The 17,702-nt window shown below is 43.7% G+C and overlaps 1 protein-coding gene across 3 annotated transcripts in view; it reads right to left on the bottom strand.

The window, feature by feature from the left end:
• The window catches only part of LOC126924892 (pumilio homolog 2), a 63,294-nt gene that overhangs the window by 35,190 nt on the left and 10,402 nt on the right, over positions 1 to 17,702 (bottom strand). For all 3 annotated transcript variants that reach the window (XM_050739854.1, XM_050739873.1, XM_050739862.1), the window contains 5 exons: positions 15,427 to 15,559; positions 12,400 to 12,511; positions 12,221 to 12,320; positions 12,004 to 12,134; positions 9,535 to 9,886 (listed from right to left, as the gene is read on the bottom strand). In XM_050739854.1, coding sequence (XP_050595811.1) covers positions 9,535 to 9,886; positions 12,004 to 12,134; positions 12,221 to 12,320; positions 12,400 to 12,511; positions 15,427 to 15,559 — 828 coding nt within the window. The remainder of the gene's footprint in view (positions 1 to 9,534; positions 9,887 to 12,003; positions 12,135 to 12,220; positions 12,321 to 12,399; positions 12,512 to 15,426; positions 15,560 to 17,702) is intronic.

Here is a 17,702-nt window from a genome sequence, read left to right as displayed (position 1 = left end):
TGTGCGGGGAGTGACAAAGAGAGAGATGGGAACCACCGACACAGAAGCGGCCACCGGGGAGGGAAGGGGCGTGTTATAAAAGAAAAAAGGAGGAAAATACACAACATGACGGAGAAGCAGAGCAGCGAAGAGAAAAGGAGAGTGCGAGCGAGAGAAAAGCTCGGAGACGAAGAGAAAGAAGACAGTGGGTAATAGTTAAAAAAAAAAAAAAAAAAAGAAGAGAGAGAGAAAGAAAAGGAATATGGAAAAGGGGCAAGAAGCGGGGAGCAAGAAAGAGAGGATGAAACCGACAGTGCAGTAGTAGTAGAGTAGTAGATCGAAGATGAGTGGGAGAAACGGAAACTGGGCGAGAAAACCGATGGATAGTTAAAGGAAAAAAATAAAAAGAAGTAATTATAGGAGAAAAGAGAATGTAGCGAGTGAAACGAGGAGAGGACTCGATGTATCGACGAAGGAAAGGAGGAGAGGCAATCAAAAAGGGGAGAGGACTATTCATACCCCCTATCCAACCGTACCTTGCAGCAGCTATTATTTACATATCAGCAACTTCGTGCTTCCATGTACATAAATGCGCAAATACGGTTGCCCATGAGAATATAGCTGCCCGTGGAAGGGGAGGGGGCGAGCAAAGTACAAATGTGAACACACACCAGAAGCGGCATTGTACGGACGAATGGTAACCGTCAGGATGGTACTATCCGTTAAACTAGCCTGATTTCTGAAAAGAGGCTCGCGCGTTCCAGCTCCGCTGCAAAAAAACGCTCGAGCTGCATATCGAAGGGAGCGGCAGCAGCTATGGTCAATGAGTCATCCTTTTACGTAGTCGTCGCCAACGAATTAAAATCTCAACGGTAATTCACCTTGCGGCCACTGGACTATGCAACGCGACACGTCTCCTGATACATCCGCGGTATCGCGTATTTGCGTGAAATCAATGGCACACGAAGCGATAGAACGTTGAAAGCTTCGTCGAGCCAAAAGGCTTTCTCGTACTCGACTCGTCTCTTCCTCCTCTCTTCCACCTTTTCGAGCCTTCGACAAATTCGTAGCTTCGATCGAAAAAAAAAAAAAAAAAGCGAACGCAACGGAATGCACTCTCCATCCCCGCGTTTCAAACTAATATACCACGCGTTTAATTAATACACGTTAAAAATGGAGAATGCATTATGCGATAAGAAAAGGGGTCGGTGAAAGCACGATATTGCTATTTTATATCTGTTATGCGGTCGAAGAAAATTGGGCCTTTTCTCGTGTCCTTCTTCCCCTACTTACCTAGGAGGTAAGAAGAAACGGCGGAACGTTCCCAAAGCGCTCGTCTAGGTGATATCCGGTATTTTCTCGGGTGTTTCGTTCACGACTGAATCGAATCGATGTCTTTGACCCCCCCGGAGGGATATCGCGAACGTTCCAATCGGCCTATACGAATTCGATTGCCCGACTGAGGCAAGTTGAGAACCTCTAGATTCAAAGGGATGGGCGAGCACGCGAGTTCGCGTGTTAGGTGCCGCGAGGCTCTCTCCTCGTCTTCGCCGTTTCTCCACACGATGTCTTTCTCTCTCATCGACCCCTACCAACCCTCGTGAAACACGGCAACGCTGCCCGCACCCTAGGATCTTTTATTATAAGAAAAAATTTCCAGCTGAACGCGGCATACGTATAAAAATATAGCTAGCAATTGCCCACACTTAGAGTCGCTCGCTCGGTTACCTGTGTGCACATGCACCCGTGACGACGGTGCAACAAACGCGTTTCCATCGTAGGAAGTGGTTTTTAAAGAGCCTTCGTTCTGAGGAAAAAGGTGATAAACACCGATCAAGCGACACTTGGAAATTTCCACCCTTTGTCTCTCTCTCTCTCTCTCTCTTTTTCCCTCCCTCTCTTTTAAACGCGGTGGTGTAACCACGACTGAAATTCTTTAACGAGTAATCGATAAAGCAAACTCGACGAAAAACGTAAATATTGAAATTACCACCATCGACGAAAGAATCCTTGACCGTTTACGAGCCCGAGTTTCTCTTTCCTCTCCGATTACATATTGAGAAAATAACCGTGTTCCAGGTAGAACGTTTTAAAGTGTCTCTGTTTAGATTGTTCGATCCTTCTCCTCGTTCCTGTGCTTTGGTTATGTAACTCATTGATCGTTGTTTTTCTTTTTCGTTCATTTCTCGATGATTAACCAACACAAAGAGGACAGACAGACAGAGGGAAAGAGAGAGAGAGAGAGAGAGAGAGAGCAAGGGAGAGAGAAAGAGAGAGTGGAATAAGTATTTTGAGCACCGCCGGTTCTAGAGTTTGCACTTGGTCACGATTTCAGGGCGTTTGCTTTGTGTTTCCATGCTCGAGATGGTAGGTAGATGTTGCAAAAAAAAAAGGGACGAAAGATGCGGTGGCTACACGTTGAAACAAGGCTGGAGGTGAAGGTGGAGAGGCTACTTCAAGTTGGTTTCTAGCCTAGATTCGACTCCGCGGGTGATCCGTGGTTTTAATTAGGATCCACCACGAGGCACGACGCTGTTCTTCTAAGACTAATGATCTCTCTCGTTTCATTAATAACCTCCAGACCAAGTGTCATTTTCGTCTTGAGGCCACGTTGCATGACAAAGCAATATTAAAACTAGTATTCTTAGCATTCGTTGATATTACGCCTCTCAAGACGCGGTTCGTCGTCGGTTAATTAACTTCTCTCCACCTATCCGCCGAACAGCGGAGGCCTCTTAATTGAAAATGTTATCGGTGTTGCTGGTTATGCGTACGCGTGGAACACGAAATAGCTCGAAAAGCGCCGACGCCCGGCATTTTTGCAATCGACGTTTCGAGCGAACATTCCGCGGATATTCGGATGAGTCATCAACGAAAGAGCTTTCTCCGTGAAAGAGAGAAGGAGAAGGAGGGAAATCGCACGATACTTCGACAAATTTCAACGAACATCAACCCTGACCTTTCTCTATGACCTATTAACGGGCTTAGAAGAGAGCGAGAGAGAGGGGGAGGGAGGGAGGGAGAGAAAGAGAGGAATTACGTGGTAATTTCGGCCTCCGGGGAAATAATCAGCTTGACACCGGGATATACTATGAACACGAAGGCTCGTGAATATTATGACAGCTAATAAACACGGGTTTAATAACTGTTGAAAGAAAACCAAGAAGTTTTTTTGCATCGTTGAAAACTCATAATTTTCACATTTAACGGCAATGGCCTTTGGACATCGAATATCGAAGAACGTTCGCGCGAAACTACGTCAGTGGTTCAAACGTCGTAGAATCGACTAAATCAATTTCGAAAGAAAAATAGAAGTAATTAATAAATCCGTATTGAAGCAAAGACGAGAATACAAATGAGCTCTCTTGTCTCCAAAATTCGATCTACGAGTTAGTCGGGAGCGAGGAAAATTTACGAGAGTGTAGCGCGTCTGGAAAGATCGGATCTTTCCACTTAATTGCTGAGGCGGTAGTCTTCCAGGAGACTAGTCCCCGAGGTGGAAAGGTCCTTTGACCTGCTCACTCGGTTTCCGCGACAGTGAACACAACGTGCGAGACACTTACATAAACTTGCAGAACGGTGATGCCTACGCACGGCTGTTGGAAAAATAGGAGAAAACGTTCATCTTTAAAGATCGCGACGCATAGAGTGCGTGTCCATCTTCGTCTGCGACGATCAAGGACGAGGGAATCGAAGAGACCGCGCGTGGCTTCCTAATTATCCGGAACGCGATAAATCAGTTTTCGATTAGCCACGAGAAACACGCCGTGAAACGGGTAGAATACAAGCCCGACAAATGAATCGTTGTTTAATAAATCTGTCGAGCGAGCGGGTTTGCAGAGAGGAGTATAGAGCGAACGAAGTAGATTATGCTATCTAATTAGAGTGTAGCCTTCCGATGAAAGCACGGTGTAATTGGTCGAGGTAAGGAAATGGTGCGCACATTCTTGCCGTCCTTAATTGCTTCAGCCTCTATCACGCTACTTCGTCATGGATTTGCTAATCCTTGTTGTTTTCGATTAGCCAACACGTAGCATTCACTGGCAGGACTGACGTTGCCTGCCACCTGCGAACTTCATAGTCAACTAACCAGAATGCCAGAATAGTTAGAGAGCTCGTTCGATCGATAATTAGAAAGAATGTGGAAACGCGTTGCATTATCCGAAAGTCGAATCGCGCGCGACTAAAAAAACGACTAAACGAAAGATAGAAAAAAGGAAGGGGAAAAAAATAGTTACACGGTCCATTAAAAAAATTCTGGTAAAAATTGCCGGTCTGGCTGAAAAAAACCTGCAGCGCGGAATAATGAGATAGGAGCGATGAAGTTGAAGTACAGAAAATTTAATGTAATAAGCTGGACAAATCCCTTTGTAGAGCGAAACACGTATGTGAAGGACACGGTGATATTCGCGCGGCTTCCGTGGCTGGCTATGCCAAAGTGAGTCAGCCAGCGTGAAAAATTGAGGAGCACGCGCACGCGGATGAAGGAAGGGAAAAGGAGGAAGGTTTGCTACGTAAGTATGGCCGATTATGTAAGTCCACCAAAAATATCGCCGAATGAGTGACAAGCACTTGGCTTGTTCGCCGATATCGTCAGGCAGTTCTAGGCGCGCTAGCAATCATTTGCAAAACTGTAGCAACGAAATGGTGAAACAACAAATTCGATTCGTTGGCCAAAAACGCATCTAAACGATCTATACGAGCTCGAGATCCGAGCAAAATTGAAACGACCTGACATTTAAAACCTAACTGAGTACAAGCAACGTACATCGTTTGGCCGTAGCTACGCATAAAATTCGAACGTTTGATGGAAGCAGGCAAAAAGAGAAAGAAAGAGAGAAGAAACCCGTTCTGCTCGCGAAGAATTTCGGGCTCCAAACAATCGTATCGACTTCTTCAGCACCAGCAACAGCAGCAGCCACAGCGGAGAGAGGTATAGCTCGGGAGCAACAATAGCCGGTCGTGGATAGGGTGGCTCTCGCGTGCATATTTGTCAGTTCGTCAAAGGAACTGTAAAGCGTTTAAAACGGAAACGTTGGCTAGCTGAAAAGTTTGAAAACGGAGCTGCCGCGGAACTCGATATTCCACAACAAAGAAGGCCACTGGGAATAGGACAGTGGCTTGAAATTTCTGACCGGAACTGCAACGACGGCGAGGAACGTCGTGCTTACCCCTAAAGAGTGTAGCCTTCGGGCGATGATACAGATTTTCATCGGAGGAAGTCATTGCACTTTATGCTGAATGGGCACCGAGTCAACAACCCGATGCCTGTCTACGTGCTTGCGTGTATATATGTGTGTACACACCTTTAAAGGGTTTCTCCCGCTCTCACCCCTCTGCCCTCTCTCCTTTCTCGTGCTCCTCTTCCTGCTTTTCGCGTGATCACAAGAAGAGCACTGTATGTATAGCCAAAGATGAGCTAAAACGAAGGAAAGAGAGGAGAAAATGCCAGCGAATCTAGGAGAGCGAGAAGGGGAGGGGGTGCCTCTGAACAAGTTGAAGAGGGAAAAACGAGAATGCCGTGGAGTGGTCGGGTACAAGAAAAGGAAGAAGCGAAGAACGTGCAGAATGGAGAAACAGAGAGCGAGAGGCAAGGGAAGCAAACTGCAGAGAGAAGGGGAGAAAGGAGACGAGGTCTGGGAATCGCTTCATGCACTGACGAGCACGAGCCTTCGCGTAATAACGCGATCAGAGGGCAGCCGTGTCTCATGCGTGCACGCACTTCTCTCGTACCATCGCACACGCTTTCTCGTGCTCCGAAGGCAAGCACGCGTGCATAAACGCTGGCGTAATACGCTCACGAGCTGCACGAGCGTTCTATTTTTATGTGTGTTACGTCGTGAAAAACCATAGGCTACAACGTGGTGGAAATATTCGCGAGACGCGACGAAGAAAGGGACAAAAACGGAGAAACAACGGTGAAGTGGCGGGACAGCGACCGTGTCGCCGAATATTCGGTAAGAGGGTGTCATTGGGGGGAGGGTGGCACGTGTATCTGAACTCGCGACGTCCGATGGAAATCGCTGAAACGCAACCACCACACGCCAGACGAACGGCGCGCAGCGTGTTAATTAATACGACAACCACTGACGGAATCCGGTTTGACGTATAATGCGGCACTAATTGCGGAAGGGAAAATGGAAAGGGGAAGAGGAAGGGGGAGGGGGTGCAAAAGAAGGAAAGAAAAAAATTATAACGAATTCGTTGGCGAAACACAAGTCGCGTCGCGAGTTTGCAATTTTTTTTCTCTCCTCCTCGGCGACCGCGTACACCGCGCTCGATGCATGCTTTGTGCGACATTTCGCGTTTTCATCGAGGCATGCGGAAACGAAAAGGTAGAACGAACGTGCAAGGAAGAAAGAGATTACAGGAGCCATGGCAGTCAAGCTGCACCTGTGCATACGCGCTTCGTTCGTCACGTGGAAAATACAGCGCTATGGCCCCTACCCTGGGAACAATGCTGCCTACGATGGGTACTATTTCCCGTAGGAAAGGAGAGGGAACGCGAGCTCGCGCGCACGCCACGCACGGAGAGACATATCAAGAGAGAAAGAGAGATGGGGATATGAGGGGGGTGGAAAACGAGTTGGACGACCCGAGGTCTTGTACACCGCATTTTCTCCCCTTTCATTTGTGATTTCCTCTTTTCCAAGCAGAATTGTATATTCACGTGCCTAGCTATGCGATACACCGCATATATTCTTATTTGTCTTGTCACACAGACACTGGTGTGAATTGTACAAAAAAATTCCAAGTAATTCGTTAATCCAAATTTCTTATCGAAACGCTTACGCTTTCGAATAGCAACGCTTTTCTGCGTCTGTACGGTCAGAGGAACCGCGGGCATTTCGTACAAAGAGAAACTTGCTATCCGTCACACGTCCACGGCATGGAATTATTGATTTTCTTACAAAAATTCTATCTTTAAAAGCGACGTTTCACGTTTTAATCGAGCACGCCGTCAAAGCTTTCAGCTTAGCGTAGTCCTGTTCGAAAGAAGAGCGGGAATATACCGCGACCGGACCAGCTACTACGCTCTAGGATAGGAAGAACGGTTCGCTGTAAACGCATAAGAATATGGAACATAGACCAGGCTACGTAGATTTATACTTGAAACGAGACGTCGACGAAAACGGAATACACATCGATGTCCTCAACTTCCGGTCCCCCGATCGAATTTCGAATCAGCCACTTTCGAATCGATCTCGACTTCGATCGCGTCCATAGACTAAATTAAATGTTACACATCTCTAATTACATTGCCGAGATTACAATTGTCCAGAAAGGATACTCTGTCGGATATGTACATACGTATATTTATAGGTAATAACGTAGCGTGTTATAATCGCCTCGATATCGAGCGCAAAGTTGCAATAAAGATGAAAAGCACTGGCAGCCACGTAACACGAAATTGCTGGATGACGGTCGAAGTATGAAGAAGGTTTCATAACGAAAGGCATTTTGATGCATTCGCCGATATAACGTTCGGACATGCAGTGTAACGTGCATAAACATGAATATGTGCTAGGATGGCTATATAACGTCTGTTCTATTTTCTGAATAGGATTCGAAGTAGATGTCGAGAACTTGTCACTCTGTGATTTATACATTTGTCCCTGCCGGAGGACGAGATCGTTCTCCATTCCCCTTCTACGTGTCTCTTAAGCTGTCAGGTCATACCGTGTTCCAATACGAAAGGAGAGGGGGGGAGGCGCTTTTTCGCTAAGCGAAATAGAGAGAAGAAAAGGAAAAAAAAAAGAAAAGGTAGCTACATATGTCCTACGAGGCTACATTCTCAAGGATAAAACTAGCCAAGGTTGCCGAGAGTGGAAAGATTCGATCATTGGTCGCATCTCGAAGCCAAGTTTGCGGCAGGATGCTCCGAGCGTGTCTAGTTAACTTATTGGAGCGGAATTTATCTTCAAAATTATGCAAACTATGATTATATCTTAATGTTTATAACGAAACACTTCAATAAATTATCTAAATGACGAGATAAGTGGATTATAAGGCAATTATTGACGTCAAAAATATGTGAAAGAAACAAACGGTAAGTAACGATAACGGCACTGCAAATGAGCTCCCGACAATGACGCAAGCTCGAAAAGTGACACGTCTATTTTTTCTGCTGGCCACGCTCTAAAAAAAGAGAACGAACAACACTTGGAATTTCAAAGGTTTCCCGTATCGTTGAATTGCTTTTAAACTCGCTTTTACAGTGCCATCTGATCTTGTACGAAAAGGAATTCGTCAACTAAATCAAAAGTCATAAACGTCGAAGGTTTGCCAAGTCCGATCAGCGGTGAAATAAACGTCCAATGTATGTTTTATACTTTGATTTGTAATTACAACGGTTACATTAAGTGCTATCATAATTTATGATACGCCTTTCTATAATTAACATTAGCCAAGAAAATTGGTACGCGGTTAATAATGCATCGGTAATTTCGTGAAAATGCTAGTAAATCATGCAAACTATTCCGTCTATTCTATTGTTGCTCGCTTGTACCTTCACCCCTCGACAGGCATGCTCGTTCGAATGAAACGCGACTTCAAAAGCGAAGGAAGTCCGTCGAGAACCCGTACAAGAGGGTTGCTCGGTGGTTGGACCGCTCGTTAGTATCAGCTGCTTGCTGCTTAAAAATAACCTCTTCCTAGTCGCCAGTACAATCGCTAAATTAACGCCAGCAGCGGCGCGACGCCCTTCGCGTGGAAAACCATCTACAGACTTTAAATACTCTGCGCTGTTCTAGAACTATTATGGATTCCTCGAGTCCTGGGCTAGTCAGACTGTTCTCTACTGCATCAAACAGAATTGAACGTAACGTTAACAAAAAAGGATGACGTTTATGAAATCACGTACAAACCTACAGTATTATCCACGGGCAGGTTTGCTGACTAATTAAGATATTACTACAATCTGAATACGTAACTAGCATGCTTTCCCAGATTCACGACGGACATAAGAGAGGGCATCGGGTTCAAGCTTGCCCAAAAGTCAAATATTTTCTTTCATTGCGAAACGTCTCGTTGAAATGTTTAAATTGGATGGCAACGGAAGTGTATAAAGCGTACCGATAGCCGTCGCAATCAGTTAATGCATGAGCTTCGTCGAGCTACTTGATCAAGCAGTCTTTGATAATAATCAACAACCTTACGATGCACGTCTATGTAGGACGTTTAAACTGGTACGATTGCTTTCACAATTTACGAGTACGTTTGTGATTTATTAATCGTTACACAAAAATATACTCCGAGCTAACACGAAACTGGGACAACCTTTTGATATTCCGTTAGAATCATCCTTAACCAGCTCCAAAAACAACAATCAGCCGTATAGATAGGTGAACTTACATAGCCGTTCAAGTAAATTTTCGCTTGCGCGATGAAATCTTAGAGACAAGATACGTACTCTTGCCCGCTCGTTACTCCTCGTATCTCACGCATACCATCTTATATCGTCTTAAAAGGCGTATTCCACCGAGAGAAAAAAATTCTTTTCTCCAACTTCGTCCCGTCGAATCAAAGAGGGAAAACAATAAGGTCGAGACTTACCTGAACATCAAAGTGAGTGGTGGTGTCTTGCGCCTGCGGGGGCCCCTGTTGCTGCTGTTGTTGTTGCGAAGGTGGCGGACCCTGTGGGGGTGGAGGAGCCTGTGCACCAAAGAGTTGCGCCGCATGCGAGTGTGGGTGTTGAAGATGATGCGTCGGTGGTGCTTGATGATGTTGCAAATGATGCGGTGGAGCCGCTGCAAAGGCGGCCATGAAATGTTCTTCGCTTCCAACCACATCGACACCAGGTTTCAATAATACGACTCCACCACCTCCAGCGCTTACAAGAGTCGTTGCTGCGTTCTTCTGAAATTCCTCTTCGCCTGGAGAAGGTTGCCGACTCCCGGGTGTACGACTGCAAATAAAAGACGAAGAACGGCATTAAGCGGTAGTTCTTCCAACGAAAGGGAATTCCTTCATTCATATAGCGGATAACATTTGAAAATAACGATAACGATTGTCACGCATAAATAGCAATCAGCTGCTGAATAACCAGCATCCGTAATATTATCACAATTAACCGTAACTCCACTTTAACTTACGAGAGACGGGAACAAGCAAAGACGTGCAGATTATGCAACCGTCTTGGGGGTCGCGGAATCAAATACTTTTCATCTCTTTACTCTCTATTTCATACATTTCACTGATTCGTTCTGATTGAAGCCTGCCTACGGTATGTTCCAGAGTACAATGCGTTCAACACATAATATACGGAAATATAAACCGTTTTGCTGGATACACTTATGAAAATAAAAGAAGCATAAATTATTCGCGAATCAACGTGTACTGTAACATACATGAAAAAATGTACAGCTTGATATCTATGTGTATCTATGCCTCGATAAAGCCAATTGTTTTCCTTTCATGGAAGAATATCTTAATTAACGAAAGCAAACAACGATTACTGAGAAATGAATTTCAATTTTCGTTATGCATTTGATGATTTCAATTTGAATTTCTATTACGAATTTGCAAAGTTAATTTTTATTATACTCAAGATCTCTTAAATTTCTTAAAAAAACTACCTCTGATTGTAATGGTAAAGAAACCATTATACAGTGATATTACTACACTGTTTTTGTTATTCCCTATATAAAGAAAGTGACGTAGCTTTCGTTGGCCATTATAACACTACAATCGTAAATGTCACGAACCTGATTCAATGTGACGTGGGTGTAGAATTCTTAGGGCTAAAAGAATTCTATTTTACATATTGTGATAACAATCTATTAGCAACATAATTCGCACGCTTAAACTTATACGCGCGTATAATTATGTACAAATATCTTAAAAATAATTACAGTGCGTTAGAAATAAATGAATAATAAAAAAAAAAAAAAAAGAACAACTAGAAAATTGCAATTAGTTTCCTCTGAAATCAACTTGTTTCACATTTCTCTAATACTAATCAATAATCAGGTATAAAATCAACGATAAAAAAAGAACATTAAACATCGAGCTATCTTAATTTCTATGCCTTTGACGAATATTTGTCGTTAACGCTATCAAATTCCAAGTTGATACATTGAATAATGTCTAAAAAATCTTTAGAAACTTGTCGAGCAAGATTCTACGAATGCACGATTAGTAATGCAGTATAACGGTACATTCTGTATAACGACAGGCATAATATAATTTAATGTTCATGTTCGGGGACTGTACCTTTGATCTTATAAAAAGGGGAAATTCGATGCCTAGACCTTGACGGTCGACAATAATGAGCAAACATCATTACCATAATGAAATTTTTAAGTAGCAACGGCTATTCCACTGTATAAGTTCCGTTCTTTCTTTCTGCTTTATTTGCCACGTTTCTTAATCCAGTTGATCTCAATGTTCGATCTTCACTAATATGATACGAAGAATGATGACCGAGTAAGGCATTTGCACGATAATTCACATAGTTCTTTAAATATACAATAAAATTTACCATCCTTTTTAATTATTAAAAAATATAAATTTTTAAGTAAACGAATTAAAAATGTTATCGTCATTTAACGAAGAAAAGAAACCACAGTGATACAGTATAAACAGCACGGAGAGTGTCGGTAATATCGAGTAGATGAGGTACAAGCGGAGCACCAGATGGCGTACAACGATGGTGCAACAAACACCGAAGAGGCAAACTTATGATGTCATCGTCCGCCGAGTAGGTAGAACATGCACGCCCTTGACAGTTGCCACTTTTACGTTCCTCGATCGTGCTCCTCACAGCAATAGTAATTGTTCACGAACAGCATATGACACATTTACTGTCGTTCAATTGAAAGCAATTATATATAGCTACGCAAGAATAGCAACGCGTTTTTCTCCTAACTTATTTACGCAAACCCTGAATATACCGCAGATTGCACCTAATAAATACCTTCATTTTTTCATATTCTCGTAATACAATTATCTTTACATCTTTCTATAATACTTTTTATACGGTATAATAGTTGATATTACTCAAAATTAAATCTCGATACTCACTTAAATCCTTTATCGTCATCGAGACCATTTTGAGATGTTAATCCGTTGTTTTGTGGACCTGTGTCGTCTTTAGAACTGTCAAAAGGACTTGCCGAGCCCTTCTCTTTTTCTTTCTTGTCTGCATCGGTGTTCTACACGAGGAAACAAAAATATCTTTTAATAAAATTGTAAAATTTGTTTTGGTCTGCTCGATATTTTATTTCGTCTATATGCTTACCAATCTCAGAGAAACCATTCTGGGTTCCAAATCTTTGGGTGTCGTAGGGCTCGACCCAAGAACGTATTCGACCATTTTAACCCCCAGACCACCCGTTTCACTGCAAAACAAAACAATTCGATGGCTCAAGGAACAACAAACTTGTCCCATTCCTTTAAATACTTAAATCATATGCTAACCTGCTTCTGGGGCTAAGGACCGTTCCAACTTCTGATGTTTGATGATGATAACCAGTCCCGACACCCACACGCCTACCTGTGCCCATGGAGATCGGTTGTGAGACGGCATGATCTGAAATTAAAAACGCCATTAATCACGATGCCATGCTGACGTATATTTCAATCAAACACCCATCCCCATCGAAAAATTACAATCAAGGCTCGCGTGTAAGACAGATATCCGATAATCCGTTATCCTTTAATCCCAACCAACGATTCCATCACATTACATGATAAAAGCTCTTTAATTCGAAGCTATTTAACCATTAAATATTGAAAGAAGGCCAGCTTTTTTACGTGAACAAAATTCGACGATTCTAAAAGGGAACGTTAACAATGTCCCGAAACCGTATCGTGTTCGTGTCGTATCAACCAGTAATCGATAAAAGGCGTGGAGCGAGAAACCCGCAAAGGTGTAACGGAAATTCTATCATAAAAATCCTTAACAGTTTGCCATTGTATCGTTGGCTTTCCCGCGAGACCATTTTATTCAAAGGGTTTCAACGATGATTGAAAAGGAAAAAAAAAGAAGATCGGCTTCGTACATTGTGAAAAGAATTCGCTAAGATTCTAGGGTACTGTATGAATTTTACGATTCCATATGACGCAATTTCGTCGGGTCCAGGTGGATATAGGGGGTTGGTGTGCCGGCGCTCAGGGTGGATCAGTAGGTACGACCCTGGGCATTGGGACGTTGCTCCCACCGCCGCTGATGCCGGGCGTCTGTCGCCATGGCAACAGCCGCGTTGCACCCATCGAGGTGACGCACACATGCAAACTCGGCCCGCGTGCACATGGAAGCCGGTACATGCCGTCGCGAGAATCAGGTGTTTCGTGCATACACTGCACACACAACATCGCCGCCACGGTACCATCGCCCTCGCGCAACAACCCCGTACGACTTAAGGCTCCGTTTAACGAGAAAAAACCTCGCGCAACCTTTCCAACGCACAACCTCTTTCCGTTTCTCTTTCTCGTTCTCTACTCCTTCCTTTTCCTACACCAATTACCGCGGTAATCCGTTTAATTGACGAGAAATTCTGATGATTTTCAGCGACACGAAACGACCAAGGAATAACCAGGGAGAAATCGAAATATCAACCACGAGAGGGAAGATGGACTCGTCTGGATTAGATGGTAACAAGAAGTTTAAAACGGTTCCCGAGGTAAAGAGATAGAGAAGTTTGTACACGGACTCGAAAATACCAGAAGCTTGGCTGGTATCGATTGATCGTACAAGCAAGGGGAAAGAGAGAGAGAGAGAGAGAGAGAGAGAGAGAGAGAGGCAGGCAGACAGACAGACAGAGGGAGAAGACTTTGTGGATTTCCTTGGTTTTCGTAAAAGCAAACAATTGGAAGAGATCTGTTTTGGTAGAGTATCGATTATTGACATTCCGCTCGAAGCTGCGGAGACACAAGTATTTCTACTTTCGCCTCTATATATTGTTCTTTCGGTGCTGTACCAATCAATAAGCGTGTACGACGTAAAACACACGGTATCGCTCGCATCTCGTTGTACCCTCCTCCCCCATGGACGATGAGTCTCTGACGTTCGTCTTTATTCGTTTTCGTTTGACTTTTTTATATAATTCGCTTTTCTCTCTAATTTTACCGGGCCTGAAATACGTATCAGACGTTCAGGGAATTCTACGTCAACCGACGAGGACCTTCGGCGATCGTTGACTCGCCACGAATTTTGTACCAATACGACGAGCATACGGCGTTAATCGGAATCAGCTCATTAGCTTGTTGTTTTGGACACGTCGTAGCTCTGTTCGCCTTGTCAATAATAAAGTCCATTCCAAAGTCAACAAAATGAACTTTGTAAGACCGTTTCGCCTCTTTTACATCTATCCTTTTACAAACGAAAAGATTCTAATATCGAAGTCGCTAATAGCAAAGGTAAAGAAGCCAGTTAAACGATGTCGTTGCTCCTATTTTAACCACGATTAGAGAGAAGCCAATACTCGAGTACCTGGACTAATAAGCTCAATATCCTCTAAACTGCTATCAATATATGTACATATTTCGAGAAAGCGATATTCAGGCATAAAGGATCGAGACCCGTAAATATGTATAAGTCCGTATAAGATATTTTACGTTCGAAACTTTTACAAAAAAAGAAAGGAAGCGAAGATAAAAATGTTCTACAAATCATAGCAAATATTCTTATCGCAATAATTTTCTCAAACAAGCATAAAACGCAGTAGGTCATGTTCCTTCGGTTGACTGACTCACGCAACACGATCTCGTTCCTTTCTCAACGACACGCGGCTTTCTTTTTCGAGAAGAAATTAGCGCGTGCAGTGCAACCGATTTACCCTTAGAGATTATGTAACGATCAGCCACGAGTAGTGTCGACCGAATCCATATCGATCAAAGCTCGCGCGCTTAGATTTCGTGTCTGGAGGAGAACCCGCCACGGAGACCAGCATATTTCGAGGGATTTAAAGGACTTCGACGAGGCATCATCGGACGGAAACGCATGAACGCGGCTGAAATTAAAGTCTGCCTTTATATATGGCCTGGCTGGGTCAGGCTAGGTAACCATTCAAACTCTGACTGAACGAAAGCTGCAGATAGCCTGGGTATTAATGGACGACAATTAATAAACACGATAAAGGGTCATCTGAGATTTTCAAAACGCGTATAGAATAGATAAGCCACGGATACAGTGGACCTACAAAGTGGTCAAGCGTTAATGCCTGCCATCCATGAATTATCGATTCCGATTAACCCCGTTCATGGATTATCCCCATCTCGAAACCCTATTCCAAATATTCTCAGCCCTATTGTCATTGATACGTGTCAGTACGCTCGATAGCACGCCGGCAGTGTGTACTCGCTGCGGTTAGTCAATGGAGCCGAACGTTTCCGCATGTGTTTCATTGAAAGTAATAGGAAGCAACATGACTGTGAAACACATAAATACCAACAAATATACATTACGCTATTTTCTGAATTTTAAAAATCCGAAGGTAATCATACCTGAGGTGCTCCAGGTAGAATCTCGCCACATCTGGTGGTCGCCCAAGTGAAGTATCCCACCGCCTTTTACACCCCCTTCGTCCTTGGAGCCGCCCTCGTCCACGCCCCAAAGCTTTTTTGCCGAGGGAGCGATCTGAAACAATATCAGAAAACGGGTCGTAAGTACACGGGGTCAGTGAACACATTTTCAAACTCGGCGCGTGCTGACACGAAACTCCCAAGAGCTCGCGCCGCCTCGTGCAACGAAAGATACAAATGCGAACGATCGTATTAATTACACTAACCAACTACAGAGACTAGCTTAAAAGTAGCGTATCTACCGTGTACAGAGTCGATCATCAGAGCTTGATATCCCTTGTATACATGCATCCTTTCTTAATGAAATAAGAATCTGGCAAATACCATTCGTGCCAACAGACCAGTCTGTTTCTATAGCTTCCCCTTTTTTCATAAACTTTAAAACTTTCATTTTTCGTTACACAACGTGTACCACTCGTAAGAGATACGAAGAAAAGTGTGTGCAGTGCCAATGGTCGAAATGTGACTTGGTTCTCTATCGGCAGTCGCAAATATTGACATCGTTCTTTCTCTCGAGCGGCAAGTTGGTTCGGGATCGCAAAGTTTGGCGCGAAAAGATAATCTCGACGGAGGAATGGAAAAGACTCGAATCGAAAACGGAGGTGAGTCGTTACGTTTCATCGTGACCTGAACTCTGCTGCACTGTTCCCGACCTCACCTAACTAGAGGTCAGTGACGTAACCAGGAGAAGCGGTGGGGATGGAGGGAACCATCGTCCGCAGATTGCGGGATCCTAGATGCAGGTATACTGCACGTGCGATGGTGACAGTGCAGCTCAAGAGTGCGGGCGTCTCGATGCATTTTCGTCCGCATCGTCACTCACGCCCGGTCCGTGGATCGTTAAACGAAAGTACCAAAAGGGAAGGGATGGGTTTCGATTCACTCGAAGCTACCCCGTTTCTTCTTTCAAGTCGCTTCTTTTCATCAAGTACTATTCATCGTGAAACGTCAACGACTCGATTCCCCGGAATCTCTATAAGCGTTTCAATCGAACGTTCGTCTCGGTAAATTAGCTCATTAAGTACCATATAGTTATCGTTTCACCTTTATCGCTGACGTATATGAGCCACTCAGAAGCCCAGCTGATTAACTCCACTTTAAAAAAAAATCTTATTTTTAACTCTAGAACATATGATTAGTATTTAACCTTCAAAGCAAATGATTACCATTGATGAAATGGATCAGTGTGCTTTCTGTATGACTTCTGTAATACGAGTTTTGATTGATCTTTTAAGACAAAGAAATCGATGTAAAATCAGCTGATTTTACGAGCGCGACGGCAGACTTTATAAGTTTGGCGAATTGGTAGCTCGGTGAATTCGATTCCCGTGTGCGTGGCATGTATGTAGTTCATAAAACGATACCGAGGAATCGAGCGTGTACACGCAACGCGTGGTATCGTAACGTTACCGCATCGACACGACGGCGCTTCTGTGCAAACATTTCACACTTGCTCGGACAAATCGCGCGTTGTAGCAGATTATTTAATCGGTACGCGGACAAGACACGTTGCGAGACCTTCGATGAATCATACTGATTCATCGATGAGACGCTTAAAAGCAAAAAAAAAAAAGAAAAAGAAAAAGTACCGTGGGAGTACGAGGGATTCGAAATTTCACGCGTTTCCACGACGAAGGCACACGCGATATTTATATTTTATTGATCAAGCAAACGATACCAGGTACAATAGCATCGTGCGTCATTCGCCGAGTGGGTATAACAGTTCGAATACATAAACCACGAAATATCAAACGACGCTGTTTATCGTCTACGATGCATCTGTAAGCGCATTAATTATATCTCGTGTCGAGACATGCTAGCGTGTGTCCTTTACAACGAATTAATCGTTATCAATTCTACGCGTGTATCGCTTTGCATGCAAGTCGTAAAAAACCACCGATAAAGAAACGTTTGTACACGTCACACGAAAGAAATATATCTATGTGAGAGCTTAGAGGTCTAACATGAAATTCTAAGGCCTGATTCCTGGCGAAACGCGTACGTCTTTTCACCTAGTTCGACAAATCGGCGGATAAAAGGGAACAGAAGAAAAAATCGAACGAGTTGTACTAGTTTAGAAACCGGTTAGAAATCCCACGGGAGAAAACGTCGATCGAAGGAGCGCACGAAGCTGATGATTCGCGCGTATCAAGTTGGAAAGCGAATCTTCGTTTGCATCATCTTACGGCATATTTTTT

The sequence above is a fragment of the Bombus affinis genome, chromosome 2 (genome assembly GCF_024516045.1).
Source record: "Bombus affinis isolate iyBomAffi1 chromosome 2, iyBomAffi1.2, whole genome shotgun sequence".
NCBI classification, from domain to species: domain Eukaryota; kingdom Metazoa; phylum Arthropoda; class Insecta; order Hymenoptera; family Apidae; genus Bombus; species Bombus affinis.
This window is presented reverse-complemented; position numbering and strand designations above follow the sequence as displayed.